Here is a 26,260-nt window from a genome sequence, read left to right as displayed (position 1 = left end):
CCACAAACATCTATTTCTAGAGCTCCTGAACCAAAGGAGATCCCGTTTCTCAAAGTACCTAAGTGTCATTAGTAAAAAAATATATTAGCAGTAAGCAGTCTCAACCACTATCAAATCTGAACCCACACTGGATGCAATCATAAAGAGGGCTCACAATCCTTTGAGGTTAAAAGGTACAATTCGTAAGGCAATCGCTGTACTAGCTAGCCTGGTATGGCCATATTAGTCAGGAAAAAAATAAATGAAGAGTAAGGACAAATTACAAAATTAAGAACTGAGTGACAGAAAATAAGAGAGTGATTAAAAACCAGGAATAAAACAGAAGTCTAGTTGGTGAGTCCTATGCTCTCAATTCTTCAAGGCCCTTAATAAGCCCATAGTTCAGGCCTTTTACCCTTTTACAGAGTCTGTTTAAAGTAGGATACAATGTTCTCCCGACTAAGAAGCAAAACAGAAAGACAAAATTATTATTTTTGAAATGGAGAATTTATCCAACACAACAAGGAAATGAGAATAAATATTTTGATACTATCATTCTAAATTACAAGGCTAACGTGCCAGAAACCATTTTATAGAGTACTCCAATTTAAAATTTAAAATATGAAAACATTTCAAATACATCAGAGTAAATATGAGACCAAAAAAATGTTAAATATACTTGGCTTTGTACCACAGGGTCATCCATGTAAAACTCAGGAGAAAAAAGGTGTTTCAAAATCAGAGGTTTATAGGACAGCCTTCAGGCAGTATAAATTGAAACACGGAATTTTTTTCCTTTCCACAAATTCAAAAGCAATGAATAATTATTTTCTTAAAGTAAACTGGCTTAGTAAAATAAAGTGGTATGTCTACGAAGCTTTTGTAATCCCCAATTCAAATCATATATGCAACTTTCCACTGTTTCTAAATCAAAGACACACTTAAAAGCGGACTAAATAAATGCACTTAGCCCCTCATGATAAAGCAATGGAGCATGCTCCCCCAAAGTATAAATGAATTAGCATAAATTAAAAAAAACACACACAAAATTAAAGAAAAACATTAATGATGCTGCTGAAAAAAAAAGAAACTATTTATTAACTTTATACCAGATATTATTAAACACGTTAAGCAACTATGTTTTCCCAGCACGAGATGATCCAAGATACAAAGCAAAGCTCAAGATGAAGAACTAAAGAAAACAATCCACATCTGTAACTAACACAACCAAACATAAAATGTAGAAGTTGTCATGGCTGTCAAATTATACAGTTTTGCAAATTAGCCTATTTTAGTTTGTGATATTTAATTCCTACTAATGAAAATATTAATGTAGAGGTATTCGTGTTACTAACAAAATGTATGATTCTTACCATCTTCAGATGTTGCTCCTAAATAAGAGAAATAAAACAATAACATTTCAACAAATTCTGCCAATGCTGATGTTAAGATCTACTCGTACCTCCCACCCAAGACTACAATGAAAGAGTGAAAAAAAAAATCTTCTAGTCTGATAGCCTTAAATTAACTTATAAAACATTCCGTTTGAGAGAAAACAAAATTTGAAGTAACCTAATGACACACAGCACAATAAAGGTTGAAACTAGACAAATGAAAATGGCAAAATCCCACAACAAACACTTTTACCTGTGACATTTCACACTCAAAATTTGAAATGGTGAAGAAAATTATAGAAGCTAATCACCCAAGAAAGATGCAGTCCTGTCACTGCTTTCTTTGAAATGAAGATTTTTATAAACTAATACTTCCTGTGCATTTTCTAAAAGCCATCCATAAAAGAACTAGAAAAACTGACAAACACGGGGGCCAAATGCATGATCCAGGCCTCATTAACCCACTATTTTCATCAAAGCATTACAGAGACCTATCAATCCATTAGCTGTGTACTCAACATTTATATACATTCCCTCAGATGTAAAGGAAAAGTAGCAAAAATAAACAAGTAAAAATATCATAACTCACTACTACTAAAGGGCAGTAATAGATATACCTCTGTATGTGTATACACAGATTTAAAAAAAAAAATAGGATTGAACATCATTGAGAGTAACACATCACATGACACAGATGATTCTTCAAACAGGTTTATGTTTCTGACCCAAACAAGGAAAGATTTTAATCTGGAAAATGAGAATAATTTAAGGACATACAATTTCAGTGCGAGAAGTGATACTAAAGGGTTTTAAAATACAGAAACTATCTTTTGGTGGACTTCCATTTCATTCAGTAATTTTTTTAATTTATGAAATACTTTAAACATAGAGAGGAGCACAGAGACAATCATGTCATGTATCCAACCCAAGATTAAATAAATCTTCCATTTCATTGGAATGGAAGTTCAATCTATTTGAGTTTATGAAGGAATAAACAGGAAACCACACAGTTCTCCATTTTTCCTCGATCTCCTACTAAGACTTACAGATTGAGTATCTTCTTACAAGTTCTTAACAAAAGCTCAAGTTCCTACACAACATTATGGTATCTGATGAAGCGAAGGGAAAATGCAGATAATACGTTGTGTAGTATCAGACAAAAAAATACCAAACAGATACAAAACACCACACTGAACTGAGCAACTACAGATAAACCATATTCATTTGAATACTGAAATTAAAAAGGCAAGACTTAAAGTTCAGTTCTGGTTAAATGTTAGTTAAAACTCACTCTTAAAAAGAAAGCATCTGTGACTTGCATTTTATTTTCACAGATAACCGTATGAATCTATCAGAGCTAGGAAACTCAAGAGTTCAATCAAATGACTTAGGGGATTCCTTTCCATTTTTATGAGTCTGATTCTATTTCAGAGGAAGACTTAAGAAATCGAGACTAGTTCTATGAGCTAAGGCAAAAAATTTTAAGATAATTGATTTTACTTACAACAAACAGTAACCTAGTACTTGAGTAGACTGGGAAACCCCAAAATGGATATGCCTAACCCCAAATTCAGAGAAATATGTAGCTATTTTTATATCAAATTGCTGCTAAATAAACAGTCTATTTTCAGAAATTCAGAGAATGAACATATTGTATAGGATCCAAGGGCCAAAAAATCTTTAGTAGAATTAGAAAAGGAAGTTCTTACCATCCATCTTGTCAGAAGTATCCTCTTTGATGAAAGAGCAAGCAAAGAACAGAGGAAAACTTAGCATATTAGAAAACAGTAATTTTACAATCCCTAGAAACATTATTTTTAAGAAGACAATTCATAACACATATACATATGTTTTCAACTAAAACATACTAGGAGACTTAAATAAGATGAGGTGCCCACATGAGGGAAAGATAAAAACAACAAAGAATCGGTAATGAATTCAATTTTCACCGGCCGAGAGAGAAGTTAGTGAAGCCTATATCCCAAGCTGGGACCTTTGCCATCATCAGGCAAACCTCTTGCTTTGGTCTTCGGAGTTTCTTGAAATCCGACACTCGTGATATCCCTGTTCCCAAAGGATTCAGTACTTAGGTGAGAGGAAAAACCCAGTGGCAATTGCTTTAAGGAACGTACTGTTTAACACTGAAAGAATATAGTAAGAAACATCTCTAGTGACTTCCAACTCTCCTCTCAAGCACAGGTCTCTCTCCTGAGTTGCAAACCACAACATCTCGATGCCACTGGATCTCTCCTGCTCTCATTATACCACTATGGTTCCTCAACACCTCCAGTCTGATGCCTCCCTGGGACTTTAAATGCTAAACGCATATAACACAACAAGCTTCTAGCGGCTCATCCTTTAGCAACCTACCACTAGACTGAGAGACTCTGAGTACAGAAGCATATATTTCTGCACCTCTTGTACCAAGTGGGGTGCCTGGCAAAACCGAAGTGCTCACTGAGTGTTCGCTGAAAAACAATGGAACACTTCCTCGGATCCATAAATGTCCAGTTATGAGAAGACTCAAAGTAGAAGAAAAGAGAGTATACCAGTCACATGTGTATAAGAACGCTGGTAGTGATGGTGAATGGGGAGAGGGAGGGAGGGAAGAGGAGAGAGGCAGAAGAGGGGGGAAGCGGGAGAGGGCGAGGGAGAGGAAGAGGGGGAGAGGAAGGAATAGAGAAACAGAAAAGAAAGAGAGAGGAAGAAGGGAGAATCCATTATCCCTGGAAAGAGCCAGAGGCAAGTAGCTCACTGAGTATAAACCTGGGCCAGATAAAGAGGATAGAGGGACACCTTTCCCTTCTGTAATGAAGTAAATGTGTGATTCAAACCTCAAAGAACCAAAATAAACTGAATCCATCTCACAGCCCTATTACAGACTTTCTTAAGGAAAAAAATGTTACCAACTGCCTTCCTAGTTCACATTAAAACGTTTCAAATATTGTATGTTTTTCCTGCTAATAAAAATAATAGACACTAAATCTCACATTTTTATTTTGAAAACTCCAAATAGGTTTTATGTTTGTTTTTCGGTGTTCTCCCCACTTAAAAAAAGGTGAGCTATAATTCCTGTACCATAAAGTTCACCTTTTTATAGTATACAATTCAGTATTTTTAGTATATTAACCCCCCTCATCACAAATTCCATAAAGTTTTCCTCACCTCTAAAGGAAATCCTGCATCCATTAGGAATCACTCCCTATACCCCTGACTCTCAGCCCCTGGCAACTACTAACTTATTTTCTATTTCCGTGGGTTCACCTATTCTAGACATTTCATGTAAATGGAATCAAACAGTAAATGTCTGTGTCTGACTTCATGATGCTCTCAAGGTGCACCCATCCCGAAGCTTGCATTAGTACCTCTATGTAACGTACTCCCTCATATGGCTGCCTAATATTCCATTCCACTGTATGGACACATCTGTTTAACGATTCACCAGCTGATGGACATTGGGGTTGTTTCCACGGCTACCATGAACACTCATGTATACGTTTTTATGAGAACGTATATTTCATATTATCTTAGATATACAGCAAGGAGTGGAACAGTTAGGTCACATGGTAACCATTTCACTTCGTGTGACACTCCCAAACTGTTGCCATAGCAGCGTTCTTACCAGCACCGTGTTAAGTGCTCACCAGCGCTTGGTACTGTCTATCCTCACCAGCATTTGTTATTGTCCATCTTTTTGGTAACATCCACCCTCGTGGATATGAAGGGATAGCTTATTATGCTTCTGATCTGTACTTTCCTAATGACTAATGATGGCGGGCATCTTCTCATGCACTTTCTGGCAATTAATATGTTGTCTTTAGAGAAATGTCTATTCAAATCTTTGCCCACTTTTAAATTTAATTGTCTTTTTGTTACTGAGCTCTAAGAGTTCTTCATGTAATTGGGATCTAAGTCCCTAATATCAGATACGTAATTTGCAAACGTTTTCTCTCATTCTCTGTTCTGTCCTTTCACTTTCTTGATGGTGCCCTTTGAAGCACAAAAGTTTTAAATTTTGATGAAGCCCAGTTTATCTCTCCTTTCTTAGATGGTTTGTGTGTTTGGTGGAGTATGTGAGAAAACATTATTAAATCCAAGGTTACAAAAATTTACACGTATGTTTTCTTCCAAGAGTTTTATAGTTTTAGCTCTTAAATTTGGGTCTTTGATCCATTTTGAGTTAACTTTCTGGATATGGTGTGAGGTAAGGATCCAAATTCATTCCTTGGCAAGCGGCTATCCAGTTGTTTCAGCACCACTGGTTGAAAAGAATTCTTTCCCCACTGAACGGTCTTGGCACCCTTGTGAAAAAATCAACTGATCATAAATATACTGGTTTATTTTTGGTCCCTCAACTCCATTACACTGGTCTCTATGTCTATCCTTATGCCAGTACTACAGAGACTTGATTACTTTAGCCTTTAAGTTTTGAAATTGGGAAGTGTTGAGTCCACCGACTTTCTCAAGATTGTTCCCAAAATGGTTTCATCTAGTTTTGATCCCTTGCATTTTCATATGGATTTCAGGATCTGCTTATTTCTATAAAAAGGCACCTGGCCTTTTGACAGGGATTACATGGAGTCTGTAGGTGAATTTGCTATATTAATAATATTAAGTCTTTAGAGAACCTGGCTGTATTTCCATCAGTTTAGATCTTATTTAATTTCTTTTACTATAGGTTATAGTTTTCAGTGAACAAGTGTGAAAATAAATAAATACACATGTAAATATATATATATACACATATAAATATATATGTGTGTGTATGTATGTGTGTGTGTGTGTGTATGTATATATATATAAATGTATATGTGTGTGTATGTATACATTTTGCCCTTGGTTCTCTGTCCCCTGGTTCCTGAGACCGAACACCTAAGACCCTTAAAATTTCCTAAATTGTAAGAGCACTAAGGATATCTTTTGTTCTAATATTTGGTCTTTGACCCCGGTGCCTGACAGATACCTTGACTTAAGACCCCTATAATTTCCTGGGTGACGGGAGTGTCTTTTGTTCTACTGAGGTGATTCCTGGTGGCTCCTGGAGAGCTTCAGAATGGAGGCTAGTCGCCAGAAAGATGAAGCCATGATTAGAAGCTTGAGAGTTTTTAGCCCTACTCTTCATCTTCTGGGAAGGGGAGAAAAGCTGAAGACTGAGTTAATGAATGACTCATCATGCCTATAGGATGAAGCCTCCTTAAAAATCCCCAAAGTACAAGGTTCACAGACTTCTGGGTTGGTGAATGTACCAGGTGGGTGGCACGCTGTGACTCCATGGGGACAGAAGCTCTTGTGCTAAGGACCCTTCTGGACCTTGCCCCATGTGGTTCTTCATCTGGCTGCCCATTCACATCCTTTACAAGTCCTTTGTAATAAACCAGTAATCTAGTGAGTAGACTGTTTCCTCGAGTCTGTGAGTCAGGCTAGCAAATTAATTGAACCTGAAGAGGTTATGGGAACCTCTGATTTATGGCTGGTTTGGTCAGAAGCTTGGGTGACAACCTGGATTTGCACGTGATGCCTCAAGTGTTGGGGTGGGGGCAGATAGGGGCAATCTTATGGGACTGAGCCCTTAACCTGTGAGCTTTGCGCTTACTATAGTTAGTGTCAGAACGGAACTGAAATGTAGGACACCCAGCTGGTGTAGGAGAACTGTTTGGTGTGGAAAACCCACACGTCTGGTGTCAGCAGCATTATTAGTGTGAAAGTAAAGAAGAAACATGGGAATGGTTTTTCCTAGAGAAGTCTTACACTTCTTTTGTTATATTAATTGCTAAGTATTTTATGCTTTTTAATGCTATTATAATCGATATTGTTTCAAATTGTTCATTGCTAGCATTCGGAAATACAACTGATTTTTGTACATTGACCTTGTATTCTGCAACCTTGCTGAACTCATTTTTAAGCTCTAATAGTTTTTTTGTGGATTCCTTAGGATTTTCTCTACATAAGATCATGTTTTCTGCAAACACAGAAAGTTTTACTTTTCTTCCAATCTGGACACATTTGATGTCTTTTTTTGCCTTAACGACCTAGCTAGAACCTCCACGGTAATGTTGTTGGGAAGGGTAAGGGTGGAATATTCTCTTCTTGCTGCTGGTCTTGAGAAAGTATCCCGTCTGTCACAATAAGGATGATGTTAGCCCCGGGTTTTTCATAGATGTTCTTCACTAGGTTCACAAATTTTCCTTCCATTCCTAGTTTGTTGATTAGTATTCTCACAAAAAGGTGTCGGGTTTTGTCAAATGCCTTTTCTGCATCTACTGAAACAACTGTGGTTTTTTTGGTTTTGTCCTATTACTCTATTAATAGAGCGTACTTAGTTGATTCGTTTTCATATACTCAAGTCACACTGCATTCCTAACAAGGGAACATTTCTGTCCTTTCACTTTGTAACACAGAAACGTTTTACGAAAATTAAAAGCATTAAACAACCCACTTGTGACATCTTTTTGACATCTCTGTCCATATATATTTAACATCTCAGTCCATATATATTTAACATCTCATATATATTTAACATATATATTTAACATCTCAGTCCATATATATTTATCTATGTATACTTTTATATAAAATGATGAAATTATCACATTGTTAGGTACCATTCATTTGATCTTTGTTGAAAATACTACTCGTTAATGGCTGCCTAGTATTTTAAGTACATATCATAATTTGATCATACGTCCTTTGTCTGCATATCAAGGTTGACTCTAATAATATCTATTATTAAAAACATGATGAATATTCTTTTTTATTTCTTGGTATAATTATCCCCTTTAAGTTTTCAGCCACTCAATTTTATATTTTTACACTTAAGACTGAAATCAGAGGGACTTTTCCCTCCTGGCTTTTGGCTTTTACATTTAGAAATTCCTTCCCCAATCTGAGAAGAGATGAATACTCAAGTACTTTGGTTTCATCAAGTTGCTTTCCAACTTTTTAGCCATCTGGATTAAAAAAAAAAATTTTTTTTAATGTTTATTCATTTTAGAGATAGACAGAGCACAAGTGGGGGAGGGGCAGAGAGAGCTGGAGACAGAATTGAAAGCAGGCTCCAGGCTCCGAGCTGTCAGCACAGAGCTCGACGCGGGGCTCGAACCCACGAACCGTGAGATCATGACCTGAGCTGAAGTCGGACGCTTAACCGACTGAGCCACCCAGGTGCCCCTGGAATAAATTTTTATATTTTTATAAACCCTATTTACCGAGTAATGTATCCTTTCCTCACTGACTGGTGCTGTGCCACACTTTATCACGTACTACAATTCACCCTACTATCTCTGCACTTCCTACTGCGTTCCAATGATCTGCCTGCCTAGGGTTCTACCATACTACCTAAGAGGAAAAAAAAAAAATGAAGCACAAAGATAGAGATAAGCAATATGAATCACCAGCCTCAAACTTTTAAAGTTGATAACACACAGAGGCACCTGGCTGGCCCCACTGGAAGAGCACACAGCTTTCAGTCTTGGGTCATGAGTTTGAGCCCCACGCTGCGTGTCAAGATTATTAAATAAATGAACTAAAAAACATGAAGTCGATAAACATAAAAAACAAACTCCAAATAGCTCTGGGAATACATGGTTCAGCTCTGATTATAATTAAGCTTTGCACTTTCCCCAGATCCCCGAAAGGCTTTCTCGTGGTAAGGGAACAGAAGCCGGCTACAAGGCCAAAGCCCTTCCCAACTTCCTCAAGTAGGCAGTGGTTGGGCGTGGCAGGAGCGCAGAAGGGTGCAAATTCTATAGGCAAATTATGGAGTCAAGAACTGGTCCTCTGATGCGGATGTTCGGGAGGATGACAAGGGAAAAGTCGAAACAAGGCAGCTCGAGTACCTTCCAACTATGCCCTAAGTACGGAATTCTATTAAAAGATGCAGACTATCCTTAACTGGCGAGAATGGACAAGAGGCGATTAAGATATCGTGGTCGCCTGACTTCGCTGAGACCAGGGAGAAAACAACGGACGCTACCCCACGGAGAGCGGCCTTACCTAGTGACGCGTAGGAACCCGGATTCAGGGCCCCTGCACCCAACCGCCCGCTTCGCGCAGACTGCCCGGCAGCATGGTGAGCCTTGGCACCAGCAGCAGCATTCACGTCGATGTCGCTTCGTGAACGCTGCAGGCTTCCGGGAAGGCAACTGGCTTTGCTGCTGCCTGCCGACACTACGGGAAACAGAGCAGAGGCGGCGTATACGATTTAAATCGCCACAAACAGTACGGAAGTTACATCGACCTGAAACCACGACGAGCTAGTCCATGACGACCAATGGTCAAAGAGGGAGTGGTGCACAAACGGACACCGGAAAGCACTTCGCAGTATTTTCAGGTCGGGGTCCTTCCGTTTCAATCCTGTTACCCCTAAATCTTCTTGGACAGTCTTCCCATTGTTTTTCTGCCTCACTTTCCTCTTGCATAAAATGGGAAAAAAACCTCTATATTGGTGAAATTCACACAACTGCTCTGTAGATGATGAGACGGTGTCTATGACTGATTCATGAAAATAAAGCACAGGAAGCACTGTACAAGATACACGGAGGACAGCAGTGTTTTTGTTACTATCAGAGACACGCAAGGAGAACTACCACTCTAGCATATGGTTATTCAGAAAATAATGCAAATTCTACCCCTCTTAGGCAAAGCAAATTGAGCCATTCAATTTCTGGTCTGTAGTTTTCAGTTTTAAAAATGAAGAGTTTTATAAACTGTGACTTATGATCCATGAATAGGCCATGAAATCAACAGAGTGGGTCATGACCAACATTTTAAGGAAGTGAAACAAAAAAGAGTGCATTGCAAGTAAAGGTAAGCGGTGCTTCAGGGAACTTGGATTATACTCTATTCTGTACAGTATATGTATATCATATGCATATAATTACATACATCCCATTTACATACTGTGTGTAGTATACGTATATGGTATACAAATGTAGGTACAACGTACATATGTGGTATTAGCTTACTGCATAAGATGATGTTCTCGCTACACAGTTAAAAGCAGTAACTTTTAAACTGTTCTGATGTGGCCCGTGGTGAGAAAATACTTTTATTATTTTTTTAAACATTTATGTATTTTGAGAGACAGCATTCGCGCGCACAAGGTGGGGAGGGGCAGGGAGAGAATCCCAAGTAGGCTCCTCGCCATCGGCACAGAGCCCGATCCGGAGCTCAATCCCCGGACCTTGAGATCATGACCCGTCGAGGTCGAGAGTTGGCCGCTCAACCGACTGAGCCCACCAGGCACCCCGAAAACAATTTTAAATAGTAACATGACTTCTAACGTAGCTTTACTTTGTTATTCAGTACAACATGCTTGGACTCTTGCTTAGAAAAAGACAGTTTACCTCTTCCAGCCACAGTCGATGGGTTTGCTGTAGACCATTTGGAAGAAAAAGGGCGACTGCAAGGTAAAAATAAATGCTTTTAGTAAGAAGATGTAATTTATCACTCTTCTCAGAACAATGAAATACTGAGTTTTCTGAAGAGCTGTCTTAATTTCATTTTAATTTTCCTTTTACAAATCACTTCAGAACAGTGTGGTCCCTCAGCTGTGGAGCAGAAATGAAACAACTAGCAGCGAAGAGACCGTAAGCTCTACGAAGACAAGCAACCGGCCTGCTGGTGTTCACTCGGGTCCTCGGCACCCATCACAGTGCTCACCACGCAAGACTCAATGAAGCACACTCCAACCCCTGTACCCCAAGATGTCTTCCTTAGAAGGAGACAGGGGTAGTGTCATCACCAGCACATAGGGAGTTCAGCGTGACCAAAGCCTCTTCACCTAAGCCGTAACGGGCGCGGCCAACGGCACTACAGGCAGCTACCGAGTAGGTATCACACCGCCTATGGCAGTGCTGAGCGTAACTGCCTGGGACAAGAGGAACGAGGCTGAGGGCTCCTGCTGAGGATAACACCAACGATTAGAAAGCAAAACAGCTCAGATCATTTCAAAGGACCCATCTGCCCTAGTTATCTTTACAAAAATGTTTTTTAAATGTTCATTTCTGAGAGAGAGAGAGAGAGAGAGAGAGAGAGAGAGAGGCAGAGAGACAGAGAGAGAGGGGGGGGGGAGACACAGAATCCGAAGCGGGCTCCGGGCTCCGAGCTGTCAGCACAGAGCCCGACGCGGGGCTCGAACTCACGGACCGCAAGATACTGACCTGAGCGGAAGTCGGTGCTCAACCGACTAAGCCACCAGGTGCCCCTGCCTTAGTATCTTGATTATCTTTCATTATAATGCTATTCTGCAGCCCATAGGTAAATAATATGTCTAGGTATGTCTAGGGGATCAGGGAAGTTTATCTACAAGTTTTAAAGGTGCGGGAAGAGGAGCAAAGACCCCCGACAGGTTCATGGTAGGAAAGGTTAATTATTCCTACGATAATTACACTGAAATGGATCGTATCTGCTTTTTCACTGGACGTTAAGTACAGCACTCACAAAACACTGGGAGCGCCTTCCTGGATCCTGTGCCCTGGGTGCCTCACTTGCCTCTCCCTCGTCCCACTCCTGCATCAGGGCCCCCCCAAGCAACCAGCAACCTTTGTGTGGCCAAGGTCCCACAGGATTACACAGAGGTGAGCTCACATTCTGTGAGCTGTTCTTCCTTGGGGAGACCTGCAGATACTTGTGGCCACCCTAGGGAGTAGACATGGCATCAGAAATTCTAGCAATCTCACAGGGCTAGAGAGAGAGAAAGTTAGGGTTAAGGCTGCCAAGGCAGGAAGGGTTTGAGGAAGCCGATATAATGAGAATGCAATTACACAGAGGTGAGTCAGATACTAGTGAATCTGCCACTGATCCAATTTGCCACTGAGGAACTGGCTCAAGTCTTCAGTTGTGCAAAGGCAAGGAAGGAAAGCAGTGTGTTTACTAGTCACACGGTGTGGTGTAAGGGTTCTGAAGATGACTTCAGAATCCCCATTACAATTCCTCCATTATAATGCCCTAGAAATGGGCGGTCTACTGTACCAACTATTTTGGGGGTACTAAAAAAAAATATATATATATAAATTAGTGCTTCCCAATCTTCTTCAAAGGCATGAAAGCACAGACACAAAATCTGAATCTCTACACTCTTGGCCTGAAAAGAAGTTACACTAGCATGTAATCCAACCCTTGCAACAACAGACCAAGAGACGAGTAAGTACAGCTGACCTCGAACAACACAGATCTGAACTGAGTGGGTCCACCTACATGAGGATTTTTTTAATACAGTACAGTACTGTAAATGTGTTTTTTCCTTATGATTTTCCCAATATTTTTTCCTCTACCTTACTTTATTGTAAGAATACAGTATATAACATACATACAGCATACAAAACGTGCCCATCGACTGTTTATGTTCTCGGTAAGGCTTCCGGTCAATAGCAGGCTATTTGCAGTTAAGTTTTGGGCGGGTCAAGTTGTATGTGGATGTTCGACTTCACGGGGTGTTGATGCCCCTAACCCCCATACTGTTCAAAGGTCAACCACACTTTCCAGTAATCATTCTTTTAAGGCTTGAAGGGGAAGCAAGCAGACACCCAACCATCTAACTTACGGAACTACAGGGAGTTGGAGAGAGAGTAAGAAATCAGTAATTATCATTTATGTGACCTTACTTGAGACTTTCCTGTGAGCTAGATGAGGACCTGTCTGATTGTGGAAGAGATGCTACACTGCCAGAACTCTTTAAGTAAGTCTGAAGACTCTTCTGATAAGATGGCTCAAGTGAATTATACAACGTTTCGGCTTCACCAGGAAAGTGGTTTCTAAGACCCATGTATGTCCTGTAAAATAAAAGAACAAGTAACAACAAAAGAATATAAAGTAATAGCTTTACATAAAATGTGCACATTCACGACGAATGAAGATGAGACCATATTAATATATCCACCACCTATCAAGTGAATACTTTCTAAATCTAACAAGTTTTGGTGGAAAGATGGCAGGCTTTTGAGAAAAGATCTCAGTCCAAAATCTGGTCGTGATCCTTACTGTTTGCATGGCCGTGAAAAAACCCCTGAATCTCCAAACTTCTGTTGCCAGTCTACAGAGACAGCATGTTTGCAGGTCATTTCCAAGACTAGACAGTAATGTAGACCCAACTGCTCCACAGTATCAGGTACTTAGCACATTCTCAATAAGTGACAGTTATTTTTATTCATAATGAAAGTGAAGGTGTTATGATGGAATAGGAATACTGACGATGATACAAATGACAATGTGAAGTCCACTGTTAGACATCCAGTACAGATATAAAAAAAAAAAAATCTCTACTCCCAACATGGGGCTCAAACTCACAACCCTAAGATGAAGAGTCGTAGACTCTACCAACAGAGTCTGCCAGGCGACCCATACATCTAATACAGATTTAATGGAGAAAAATCTATCTCAATTTTACTAAAGGGCTGATGTAGTAGAATACTTGAGACACTGCGTTATTTTCATTCTTCCAGTATAATTCTTTTCAAAGAAAAGATCCAAGTATGTTTAAGATGTGACAAAAATACATTATAGACTTACTTTCTTGCCTCCACTCTGGCTTCAGCATCAGCATCATGAATCCCCTTCTTAATAGTTTCAACCAAGACAGCTGCATGTCTATTAAAACAAAACATATTACTTTTTTTAAGATTCTGTTATTTTTAAGCAATCCCTACACTCAACAAAGGGCTCGAACTCACAACCCTGAGATCAAGAGTCACATGTTCCACCGATTCAGCCAACCAGGTGCCCCAAACACCTTTAGATTCATGAGTAAAACTGTATTTCACCACAAATCATACTGCCTATATGTTACAAATTAATCACAAAGGGGCAGGGGAGGTAAAAAGATTAATTAGTGCGTAATAATCTAAGATTGTAAGAGTTTCTGATAATCTAATAGTAACCCCACATATTTCATTCATGGATGGTTTCCTCCTGACAAGTCAAATATTAAAAACTTGAATATAATTATTTTTATAGAGTCCAAATAACATATAAATGTATAGTGCTTAAATTTTAAATTCTTAACGAATAAAAAAAACCCTTTGGTGTGGTTCTCACTAACCCACCAATGTAGAAAATAATCTGCTAATAGTATGATCAGTTATGATCTGGACCAAGCTAAATAGTAGTTGCCACAAAGAACTTAAAGGAAACTTAGAATTATATCATGCCTACACGAAACAAACTTATTAAAAAAAAAAAAAAAAAAGGCTGTGAATAGGTTCTTACAATTTCCATACCTGTAAATGCAGGTATACGCCAAACTTCAAACTTGAAATTATACCATGCAAATAGCCAACTAGCTAGCTGGCTGCCTACATTTTTCTCTTGTTCATCTCAGAGCTGCATGAGATACTGCCCAGTATATACCTTACCAATGATACCGGACAGCTGGTATGGAGAAACTTTCCAATGAATCTCTCTCTTCTTAAAATCTTTCTCCTCTGAAAAGAAGTGCCTTCCTTCTATCTTAAATCATTCATTACTTGATTAATTATACCTCAGGAAACCTAGGTCACTTGTCTGGAGATACATTTTAAAATTTCTGTCCAATTTAACCTGCAGTATCTTATTTAATCCATCCTACTTAAGAGATCCTCATTCACCCCATAAGTAAAGAAGAAAATCATAGCTGCACCAAGTAAGAGGAATCAGACTACATTACAGCTTTAAAGGAAAACCAGTATAAATAGCTTTTAAGCAAAAGGAGAAATAATGCAAAACCAATACCATCAACTTCTAAAGAACTGGTGATAATGGGAAGGAGAGGGAAGCAGGAAAGGAAGAGTTAATACATACCTTTCCAATGAATGAGTCTGCCACTCTTGTAACAATAAATCTAAAAATTCAAATGAGCGCCTGAAAAATAAATTAATTATAACTAAATGTTATAACACTATGTTATGTTTATTTAAAACTAATTGTTAATTAACACTTTCTTCTACTGTATTTTGTTCTCTGAATTAAAGTACAAGGGGGGCACCTGGGTGGCTCAGTTGGTTAAGCGCCCGACTTCGGCTCAGGTCATGATCTCACCGTCCGTGGGTTCAGGCCCCGCATCGGGCTCTGTGCTGACAGCTCCGAGCCTGGAGCCTGCTTCGGATTCTGTGTCTCCCTCTCTCTCTGACCCTCCCCCACTCACGCTCTGTCTCTCTCTCAAGAATAAAGAAACATTAAAAAAAATTTTTTTTTTTAATTTAAAGTACAAGATATTTTTAGGTTATCTTTTTTTTTTTTTTTTTTAGGTTTATTTATTTATTTTGAGAGAGAGAGAAGAAGCGCAAGCAGGGAAAGGGCAGAGAAGGAAACAGAGAATCTCAAGCAGGCTCTATGCTGTCAGGGCAGAGCCCTACGCAGGGTTTAATCCCACGATCCATGAAAGCATGACCTGAGCTGAAATCAACAGTCACACACTTCATCAACCGAGCCACCCGGGTACCCCATGTTTTTAGTTACTGTAACTTCTCAAATACTTAACTACTTTAAGGCTCCAACTACTCCTATGCTACACAGTTCAAAAAAACCTTCAGGGTTCCCCATGATTTTAACTTAAAATGTGTGTCAATTATAAAACTTAACACTATTTCATTTTAAAAAATACTTATCGAGCACCTACTATGCACTAGAAATTGAAGACATACAAAGGTGACCAAGAAAGATGGAACGGATCTTCCATTTCCACATCTGTTTTCTTAAACATGCATACACGTAATTTTTAATCAAGTGTCTGTATATTTCCTCCTGTACCCTCTCGTTCATCTGATGACACAGTTCTCCCCTATTTTTCTTCTTTTATTAACACTTTTCCTCCACCTTCCCTTAAATAAGTTTCACCTGGTTGGCGCTCTTTGTAACCCACCTGTTTCATAGCCTTTACTTGGGAAACATCACCTGAATCGTCTACACCCTTAGCTCTGACTATCAGCTCTGCTGCTCACATCTAGTCCTTTACCTCCAGCACTGGTTCTTTCATTCGGCCGTGAAGTCAAAGTTTCTACCAGCTCGCGGACATCTCTACACTGGCAGAGACTGTCAGCTCAAACACTACGTACGAAAGAACAAATTAATTCTTACCCTCTCAAATCCATTCTTTTAGCCCATACTGTATAGTTTAGAAAATGTTAAGTTAACTTGCCCAAAGTGATAGGACCTAAACCCTGGCATTCTGACTGCAGAACTCCCAGTGTGAAGCATCTGATCTATATCCAATGATCAAGTTCTCATTTCTATACCCTTAATCCCTTGGATTTATTTACTGAATAAAATCTGTAATCAGTGATCACCAATACAGCTTACTTCAGACCCTGCCCCTCTTACATGAGCTACAAGAACAATAATTCCTACTTAATTAAACCAATATTTCTCATTGCCCCCTTTTTTTTAAGTATATTTATTTATTTTGAGAAAGAGGGAGAGTACAAAGGGGGTGGGCCAAAGAGAGAGGGAGAGAGAGAGAGAAATCCCAAGCAGGCTCTGCACTGACAGCATGGAGCCCGACGTGGGGCTTGAACTCACGAACCATGAGATCATGACCTGAGCCAAAACCAAGAGTTGTATGCTTAACTGACTGAGCCCCCCAGGCGCCCCTCTCACTGTCCCTTTTTAATCACTGGTCATAGCTGAAATAAAAAGATGGATGACATTATCTCCTCACCAAAAACTGTCCGAGTATGAAGCAATGTCGAAATTTCTCTTCGTAGACGTTCACAGCCCTCTACACTGACTTTAACCTACTCCTGGCCTCCCTCCCCCACTCACGTCAGCCTCTTTTCCTACTGTAACCTTCCGTTTATCACGTGTTCTGGCCTCAATGGCCTGTCTGATGGCTCTGCACCACTCAGAAGCTTTACATCTCTGCCTAGGTAACACCCACTCAATTCCCCTACAGTTACTGAATTGCTTCCCATTTTCAAGGCATTTGTTTTTTTAAATTAAAAACCTTTACTGATGTTTATTTTTGAGAGAGAGAGAGAAACACACAGTGCAAGCAGGAGTTGGGGAACCGAGAGGGAGGGACGGAGACACAGAACCGGAAGTAGGCTCCAGGCTCTGCGGTGTCAGCACAGAGCCTGAAGCGGGGCTCGAACTCACAGACCGCGAGATCACAACCTGAGCCAAAGTTTGACGGTTAACCTAAACGACTGAGCCACCCAGACACCCCTCAAGGCAATTTTATGACGCGTTTCCTGACTCCCTCTTCTCTGTTACATTCGTATTTCTCTAGCTACCACTTTCCTCGGTGTTAAGACAGAGAATGGCAAACCTCTTCGGTAAAGGGCCAGGCACAGAGATTTTAGGCCTTGTGAACCACAGTCTCTAACTCGTACTTTTCTTCTTTCTCCCTTTATAACCACCCTTCAAAAATGAAAGAAATAGTCTTTGCTTGCAGACTGCATCAGACTAGACTGTTGGCCATATTTGACCAGCGACCTGTCATTTGCTGACCCTGGACATAAGAGACAGGTGACAGAACACTTGTCACCAAAACTCTGAACCACTTAAAGGCAGTAATACCTCTTTCGGCTTCTTCCTAGCAAAGTACTTAAATACATATATTTATCAAGTAAAAAAAAAGAGATTCTTTACAATTTTCTTTGTTTTGTTACTCAAGCAATAATGACCAAAGGAGTAAAAACAGATTTTATAAGCATATAGGAACAGAGGTAATATCAAACATGATCAGATAGGACTATAGTTTAAATTGTTTTGAACTAAACATCCTTCACTGCAAATATAAAAATGTAGTTTGATTTTCTTGTATCTGCTGTCTTGCAAAAATTGTTTGAGATGGTTTTTGAATAAAATAAACCAACAAAATTTTAAAGCAGTTAAGAAATTGAGATCAGGAGAAGAATATGAATTCAAAACAGATGGGTACATGCATCATACTGGCATATAAAATATGGTACTTAAAAATGTCTTTAAAGTCATTTCTAAAGCTTATTTTTAATTGTAGTTGACATACAATATTATATTAGTTTCAGGCATACAAGCTAGTGATGTGACATCACAAAATGCTCACGATAGTTATGACCTGTCACCATACAAAAGTAAACAATATCATGATTATGTTCTCTACGTTGTACTTGACATCCTTGTGACTTATTTAAAGTTCAAGTTGGTACCTCTGAATCCCTTTCAATCTATTTTGCCCATCTCCCTCCCCTCTGGCAACCATTAATTAGTTTTCTGTATTTATGAATGTTTGTTCATTTGTTTTGTTCTTAGGTTCCACATGTAATCGAAATCACATAGTATGATTCTTCAATTTTTTCTGTAGTATCTATATATTTATGTATTTATTTCTGCATTTAAGTAAGTAATCTCTATACTCAACATGGGGCTCAAACTCACACCCAAGATCAAGAGTCACGTGCCCTTCTGACTAAGCCAGCCAGGCACCCCTGACTCTTCACAATTTTCTTAAACATCAAATGTACAAATCTTGTTTTTGTTGTCTTTAGTATTGATGGTGATCCCGATGGTATTAAAACCAGCAGAAATCACAAGACAGAGAAAGACTGACAGGCTGACCTGGTGTGGCTGTTTATTCTGTCCCAAACACTATAATGAATTCTACTCATGTGGATCTGCCTCATTTAATCCTCACAATGGCATGGGGTCGATATCATCAGCGGTACTAAAATATACACACACTGACGTGCAGAGCAGTGTAATTGCCCAAGTAGAACAGTCAAGTGGCAGTTGTGGGACTCTAGCAAAGGCCTGATTCCAGACTCCATTCTCTCTGAAAATGAGGCAACGAGTGGCCCAAAGAAACCAAAGCTTAAAAGGAGAAATCTGGAAAACACAGGTGGTTGTAATGGTCATTTCTTTTTCCTTGTAGGACACGAGATGAAAAAGTTTACTAAGGTTTCTAGAAGGCAAGAAATTTGTGACAACTAAATTTTGCACCAGAATTAAGAATTTAACATAATATAAAACTATACTAAATTAGTTTTTTCTCAAAACTTACCTCCTTACGGGAACTGATTTTGATGTGCAATTGCTTGTGATTAAAGGTATAAGTCTGGGTACATGAGTATGCTGAAAAAGATGTTTTAGAAAAGGTTGAGAAATATAGTCTGCTTCACATAATCTCTTCTATTTGCCTTACACCCAAGTATTTGGATATATTAGCACAGAACAAAAAGACCATAAAATGAGATCTGGAAAGAAATCAAACCTGTCAAACAGTCTCCCCCACTTAAATAACAGTAATGATGATATAGTTTCAGAAGGCCAGGCGTGGCTGTAATACCACCTAAGAGAAGTTAATTGTGTAACTGCAAAGAACTGTCGGGGCAGTGTGTTTGGGGGCGGGAGCCCCAGCAGGACTGGGCTTGCATCTGTCAAACTCTCTGAAGAGCCACAGCTACGGCCGGTGGAAGAGAATAATTCGTAGGCCATCAAAGCGAGTAACCAGAGTGAGCCTGCAACCCTACCTGCTGGGAATGCACTCGGAAATGGTGATTTTAATGGAAGTTTCACTGTGGCTAAACCACAGCTGTCTAGAATTCAGGTAAAGTTCAACAGATATAATCTTTTGATTTCTATTAGTAATTTTACATTCCTCTAGTGAAGTAAACACTAAAAAGTACACAATAGACAGAAGGATAAAATAGTAACCTAAGCATACATAGTTGATGCTTCACATACCCTATTTTTTCTTCTGAGCTAATGGTATAGGCCAGATTACCTAGGAAACCAGCTCTGAGATGAAGTCTAGCATGTAGGATACTCCCAAGTGCCCTTGGGATCAACACCTGTGGGAGGAGGGCAAAGGAGGCAGGGGTGGGCGGAGGAAGAAATCCATCTGTGATTGGGCCTTAGGATCTCTTCGCTAAAAGCCATTAGGGAGCTCTGGAGTTAAAATGGCCCTTCAGAGCAGCTCAAATTGGTTCCGAATGGCCCCAACGTCAACTTCCACATCAATCAGTTGTTGCGTGTGGGCCATAATGGGAAGGGAAAAGACCCTGGGGAACGCAGCTCTCTGCAGCTAAAGACTTTCTGCCAAAAGTGCTTCCGGTATTGGAAAAACCAGTCTTTCACCGAAGAGGAGTGTGTGTGGCACATCTGTGAGCTAGAGTGAACTCAACCAAAATAAAAGAGCCAACTTTGTTCAGCTGCTTCAGAGGGAGGCTACCTACAGACCTGAAGCTGCTCCAATGAGAAGTGCACAATAGAGTGCTGACCTGTGGGCTACTGAACTTACACTCCGCACAGAAGGGCCCTGTGGACTCGCTCCCTACAGCGCCCAGAAGCGCCTATTCCCAAACACTGCCACAGACCTCGAGACTCTCCAGCCACAACACACTGCGTAGGTCTTCCCTACCATCCTTTTCTTCCCTTCATAACCTCCCCAAACCCAACTGCTGATGAACACGCATTCAACACAGTGGCACGTATGGAGAGATACACTGACCTAACTATTGTTATGTCACATTCAGGGAGAGCTGTACCCAAGGAAAATAAAAAGCGAACGTTACAATTACGGACGAAGCGTTCAACCAAACACCAAGTCGGACAATTTAGGTTTTAGTTTATGAATGCAAGTTGACAACCGAAAAAAAAAAACCTTCTTTAGAATTAAAAAAAGAATTAGAAGTCAAAGACAGCAATCTAAGGAAGGAGTCTTCTGGGAGACAAACAAAATACAGAAAATAGGAAATAACATAAAACAACAAAACCACCTGATTTGTATTTTCAGTGAGATGACAGGATAGTGTATCAATAACATTAAACAAGCTTATGAAAGATAAGAAGTTTGAAAACAATGTATGATGTATAAGGCCTCAGAATGGCAGCATGGGTATTGTCACATAAGTAGAATTTAAAGGAATTTTTCTTGAGAACATACACCTGTAAGGCAAAAAACAAAAAAGTATCCAAGAAATGATAAATGATACTGAAGGTTCCAAAACTGTGTAACAAGAGTAAAAGGAAAAAACAAAACAACAACAACAAAAAACAAACCCAAAAACCTAGCAAAGAAAACAGAAGCAATAAATAAATGATCCACAAAAATTAATACAACTTAAGGAAAATTCACCTTCATCAGAAACTCTTACACACTGTGGAAGGAAAGCACTAGTGAAGTTGGAAGTCCCTGCTGGAGGAAAACTCCTAACACCTGGAAAGCTTCCACAAGTTTTTATTTTTGTTTTTCTAGGAAAGAAACAAGTGGGATCTCAGTTCTTAGAGACACAATAAAAAGTTAAAATAATTCTGCATGGAAGGTAAATAATTCTGAGAAAAAAGGAATATGAACCTGAAGTCCAACTTTTTAGCTCTGTTAGGGTAAAGAAAAGTCATTTTAAAATATGCAAAAGTAAATATACATGAGAATTGAGAACACACTAAACCAAACAGAAATTAGTCAGAACTACTTAAAAAATGGGTGGTAAGAGCCAATGGCCAGGAGAGAAAGAAGTAAAAAAACTACAATTTCCAACTGCTGGACATGAAAATGTTTTTATTCAATTTAACGTTTGAGGGGAAAATGACATGAATTAGACAAAAGGTAGTCTTTTTAAAAGGTGGGGGAAGCAAAACAGGTTCTATTCCTGACACTGATAAAGAATAAGGAACTTCTAAGAAAATAAGAAACAGGTAAGAAAAAGCACAATGAACAGAAAACAGAAATTACAGGAAGAAATGCTATTTCAAAATGGTAATAGTAAAAAACTTTGACCATACATAAAATAAAGTAAGAACTGTTAGGAAACTGAAATTGACAAAAAACAGAATCAGAATTTTTTAGATAAATTACCTTTTTAAAAAATGAGACCATGAAGAATTGGAATAATAGAAAATATCAAGTTGGATTTAGAGATGAACAAAGTACTTTATAAACAAATTCCGTAGTTTGCAAGTACTAAAAGACTACCTATATAAATTTATGATGTACTGCGACACAAATAAAATTTAAGGCATTCACTGAAGAAGAAACCGTGTAATCAAATTCTCTAGTTAGAAGGTAATGAAATTATAAACTAAGGACAAGAGCAACAAAAGAACCATCTGAAAACCAAGTATCATTATGTAACTCAAAGAGGATGTTGAAATGAAAATTGCAAGTGATAAAGAAATATAAAGAGAATGTGGTAACTCTAAATGATTCATGCCAAAATCCAAGAGAACCTACGGCCTGATAATATTACAAAACAAAAACTGTAACAAATTATCTAAGGACATAGTACCAAGATCTAAGGGGGGGAAAGGAGCCAAAGCAGGCCAAAGAAAGGAATTAAGAAACTTATAGGAACTAAAAAGTTAGAAAAAACTGAAGAACATCGCTGGAACCAACAAAACTAAAATTTGAGGCTTATAAAAGAAACAATGCCTCTGGCAAGTTAAAAAAGAAAAAAAAAAGAAAGTTAGTATTAAAACAAGAAAAAATGGTACAGAACCACAGTGCTACAGAGGCATTATTTTTTTAACTTAAGAGAAGGCAGTATACCACCTCGTGCTGAAGATTCTTAAACTCTCTATGAAAAGAATATTCTAAGAAAATACAAATAACCAACAATTCAAAGTGAAATGCAAAAGGGCCCAGGGTCTAAAACATTTGAAAAATTACTATAGAACTTCCAAGGTCAGCAAGCCCTCACAATAGAATAATAATAAAATATATAAAATAAGAAAAGTACAGGAAATTCTAAAAAGACTCATAGATTAAAATGAATGCCAAAATCTGAAGTATTAGCCAAATGAATCCAGCAGTATCGTAACAAACAACGGCCAAGCAGAATCCAGTTCAATGAATGTCCAATGGATAACTAAAAAGAGAACCATTTCTAAAGATATTACACAGATAGCTGATAAGATTTCACATCTATTCCTGATCAAAATTTAGCAAAATATGAACAGAAGTAAGTTCCCCTAACCTAATATAGAGTATCCAAAGAAATCTGCACCAAACATCATATTTAAAGTACTCCCATTAGACTCAAGACAAAACAAAGACCTCAATAATTTCTGTTATTTTTCTGGATTTAGAGAACCTTAAAAAATATTAAAACAGAAAAAACGGACCATCTTCAAAGATAAATTCATAGCTTTTTAAATAGCCATTTGATTTTACCGCTGAAAAAACCTTCTGGTGCAGCAACATCAGAAAGAAATTTCATTCCTTTAATAGGAAAGAATAAACTGACCAAAGAAACTGAATAGGAGCTCAGGAAACAAACCCATACACTTAATGGAAATTTACTATATGAAAATGCTGCCGTTGCAACAAAGACTGAATTAATTATACATGCCACTGAGTCAACTCATTTTGTATTTGGGGGGGAAATCATGTTAGATATCTGTATTTCACACAGAAACAAAATCCAGTTAGATTTAAACATAACAAACAAAATTATAAAAATGTTAAACTGGATATTTTTATAATTGTGAAACAGGGAAAGTCATTTTAACTATAACAAAAACCACAAAAGGAACATTGTCTCAATACATAAAAATTTAAAGGTTCTCTATATAACAAACAATAGTTTAAACGACATTTGAAGAACTGACAGACCGGTAGAAAACAGTACCTGCGACACATGTAAAACATATGTAACACGGAATCAATATACTTATGATATATAAAAAAGACCTTAGAAATCAGTGAGGAGAAACTGTACCAAGAGTATAAACTGGGCAATCCATAGAAGAATTCTGAAAGGAAAAAAAAGTAGCCAATGTCTCTAATAAACTAAGAAATGCAAAGTACAGAATATGAAATAATATTCCATGTATTAAATTATAAGACCTGTAAGTGACTGATAATGCACAATGTTGGTAAAGGATGGAAAGAAAGGACTCCATAAAGATGACTTAATGTCAACGCCTTTTAACAGAGAACCAATCTAGACGTTAAGAAGAATTAAACGTACAGACAAGAGAAGGTGCCCAAGTTCATGAAGTTGAAAACACCAAGTGAGAAAGTATTATTTATATATAGGTAAAATATAAACATTAGGTTTATATTTTGTAATAAATACTGTTTGTATAGGCATAGAACAGACGTTTGCAAAAGCATATACTGAATGGCTAGACTGATGAATGGTAGAAGAGAATTCAAGAGGGGAGATTTATTTTTTTTAACTGTTCTTTTGGGGGCACCTTCAAGATATTGACGATGAGAAATATTAAGAATTTGCCTATCATACCACTGCCTGTAACAGTTTTACTGTTTGATATCTGCCCGTTACTACCTGTAACGTAATTACACATACACCTAAGTACATGCACATGTGTATATCACATTCTGTATGCAAGCGTATTTACTTCAAAATCTTCTGTATTATTTAAATGTTCTATATAACTGTAATAAGCATGTATTGCTTTTATTTCATAAATCAGTGAGTAAATAAGTAAATAAATAAAAATGCCAATGACTTATTTAAGTATGTTGAAAAAGAGGGAGGGGAGGAGAGAGAGAGGAAGACAGAAGAAACCTACCCGAATGATGAACCTGATAGCTGCACATCCAGAAGTTGCCATGACTTTTGCACTATTGGGGACGAGATTAAAAAGCGTAGGTACAATGGCTTCAGCGCCATGATCGAACTTGTTTCCCAAAACTGTTGAAAGATGTCTACAAAGGAAGACCAAAGAATGTTGTTTTGTTTTTAAGTTAATGGTAAGTATAGGTAGAATCAGACACTTTAAAAATATTCTCATTGAATTAACTTAAAATTTTTATTTTAAACAGTTTGAACAGCAGAAAAGCAAAAGAGAAAGGGAAGTGCAAATATTACTCATTTCCCTCTTTTCCCCCCTTTCAACTGTCCAGTCCAAAGCTGAAATCTGGCATTTTACTCTCTCTTTACAATGGCAAAGAGAAGCCATCTGATCTCAGAATTTAACCATTATCTTGACAGGTAAAAACATTCAGCCCTGATTGCCCTGACCTTTATTAGTCTTCATCCATCAAGTATTTCTATTCTGACGCTCCGACATCGATCTTAAATTCAACATATGTTCAAAATCTTACGCAAATCACTACTCCTCAAGGCAGCCACTATTTCTATTAATGGTACTACCACTATTTTAGTCAGCAATACTCCACCTTTGGGGTAGGGTTTCAGAATTTTTGACTGAAAATACACCTCTACTACACGCTAGTTAGCTGGGTGACCCAAAGGACGTCTGTCTTCTCTTTCCAATTCTGTAGTTAAACAACGAAATTCAGTCTTTCATTGCGTGATTTAGTTAGGACACTTAGAAAGGATGTTGTAATCACGCACAGTTCTCACAATGCTTGCAGTATTGGTTCTGTTCTATGTATCTTATTTAAAATACACTGTTGGGATACAGTTAGCTCCAAAACCTCAGGCTCTTGACTCAAAGAGGAAGTCTGACTCAGGCTTATTTACTAGTGTTCAGTTATACTTTCAGTTTTCGAATGTCTAGACTCGTGGGCAAAAAGGAACCTCAAAGCAGAAGCAAGCAAACAGATAGTGTGGTCGTCCTTTAAAAAGGGAGTTTTGTTCCGGTAGGCAGGTGAGGCACTTGGGAATCAGTGTGATCTTTATCAGTCTATTGGAAGGAGCCTTGTTTTGGAACTGCTTTAGTGCCATCCCCATACAACGGCCTCTCTGGGACCTCTACCGAATGTCCTGGGTGTTCAACTAGGTTTCTGCATCCTACTCCTCGGAACTTGAATCTCTCCAGCCCACATGAGCTCTGGGAACTGTTGTTTACCTTCTAGCTCCCAGCAACAGTTCTTCGCAACCTCAGGGAGCTGCACCTTTCACACGCACAGATCAGTATTAGGCTAGACTCATGGGATACACCTGACGCAGCGCCATCTCCGCAGCTCTTTTCCGTTTCTCTCCCTACTCTCCCGGATTCTGCATCGCAAGTGGTAACCACTACAGCCTTCCGCAACTCTAGTCTCTGTTTCTTCTTCGACTCGA

General features: G+C 38.6%; 1 protein-coding gene across 28 annotated transcripts in view; it reads right to left on the bottom strand.

Annotated features, from left to right (window-relative positions):
- Positions 1-26,260, bottom strand: part of CLASP2 (cytoplasmic linker associated protein 2) — a 182,384-nt gene that overhangs the window by 73,105 nt on the left and 83,019 nt on the right. For 22 of the 28 annotated variants that reach the window (XM_030328673.1, XM_030328674.1, XM_030328675.1 and 19 more), the window contains 9 exons: positions 24,801-24,936; positions 19,324-19,394; positions 15,147-15,206; positions 13,881-13,958; positions 12,977-13,144; positions 10,718-10,773; positions 9,366-9,539; positions 3,083-3,106; positions 1,353-1,370 (listed from right to left, as the gene is read on the bottom strand). In XM_030328673.1, the coding sequence (XP_030184533.1) occupies positions 1,353-1,370; positions 3,083-3,106; positions 9,366-9,539; positions 10,718-10,773; positions 12,977-13,144; positions 13,881-13,958; positions 15,147-15,206; positions 19,324-19,394; positions 24,801-24,936 (785 nt within the window). The remainder of the gene's footprint in view (positions 1-1,352; positions 1,371-3,082; positions 3,107-9,365; positions 9,540-10,717; positions 10,774-12,976; positions 13,145-13,880; positions 13,959-15,146; positions 15,207-19,323; positions 19,395-24,800; positions 24,937-26,260) is intronic. The other 6 variants (XM_030328685.1, XM_032594628.1, XM_030328682.1 and 3 more) reach the window with 1 other exon arrangement.

The sequence above is a fragment of the Lynx canadensis genome, chromosome C2, assembly GCF_007474595.2.
Source record: "Lynx canadensis isolate LIC74 chromosome C2, mLynCan4.pri.v2, whole genome shotgun sequence".
NCBI classification, from domain to species: domain Eukaryota; kingdom Metazoa; phylum Chordata; class Mammalia; order Carnivora; family Felidae; genus Lynx; species Lynx canadensis.
Note: the sequence above shows the minus strand (reverse complement) of the source record. Positions and strands in the feature narration are given on the sequence as shown.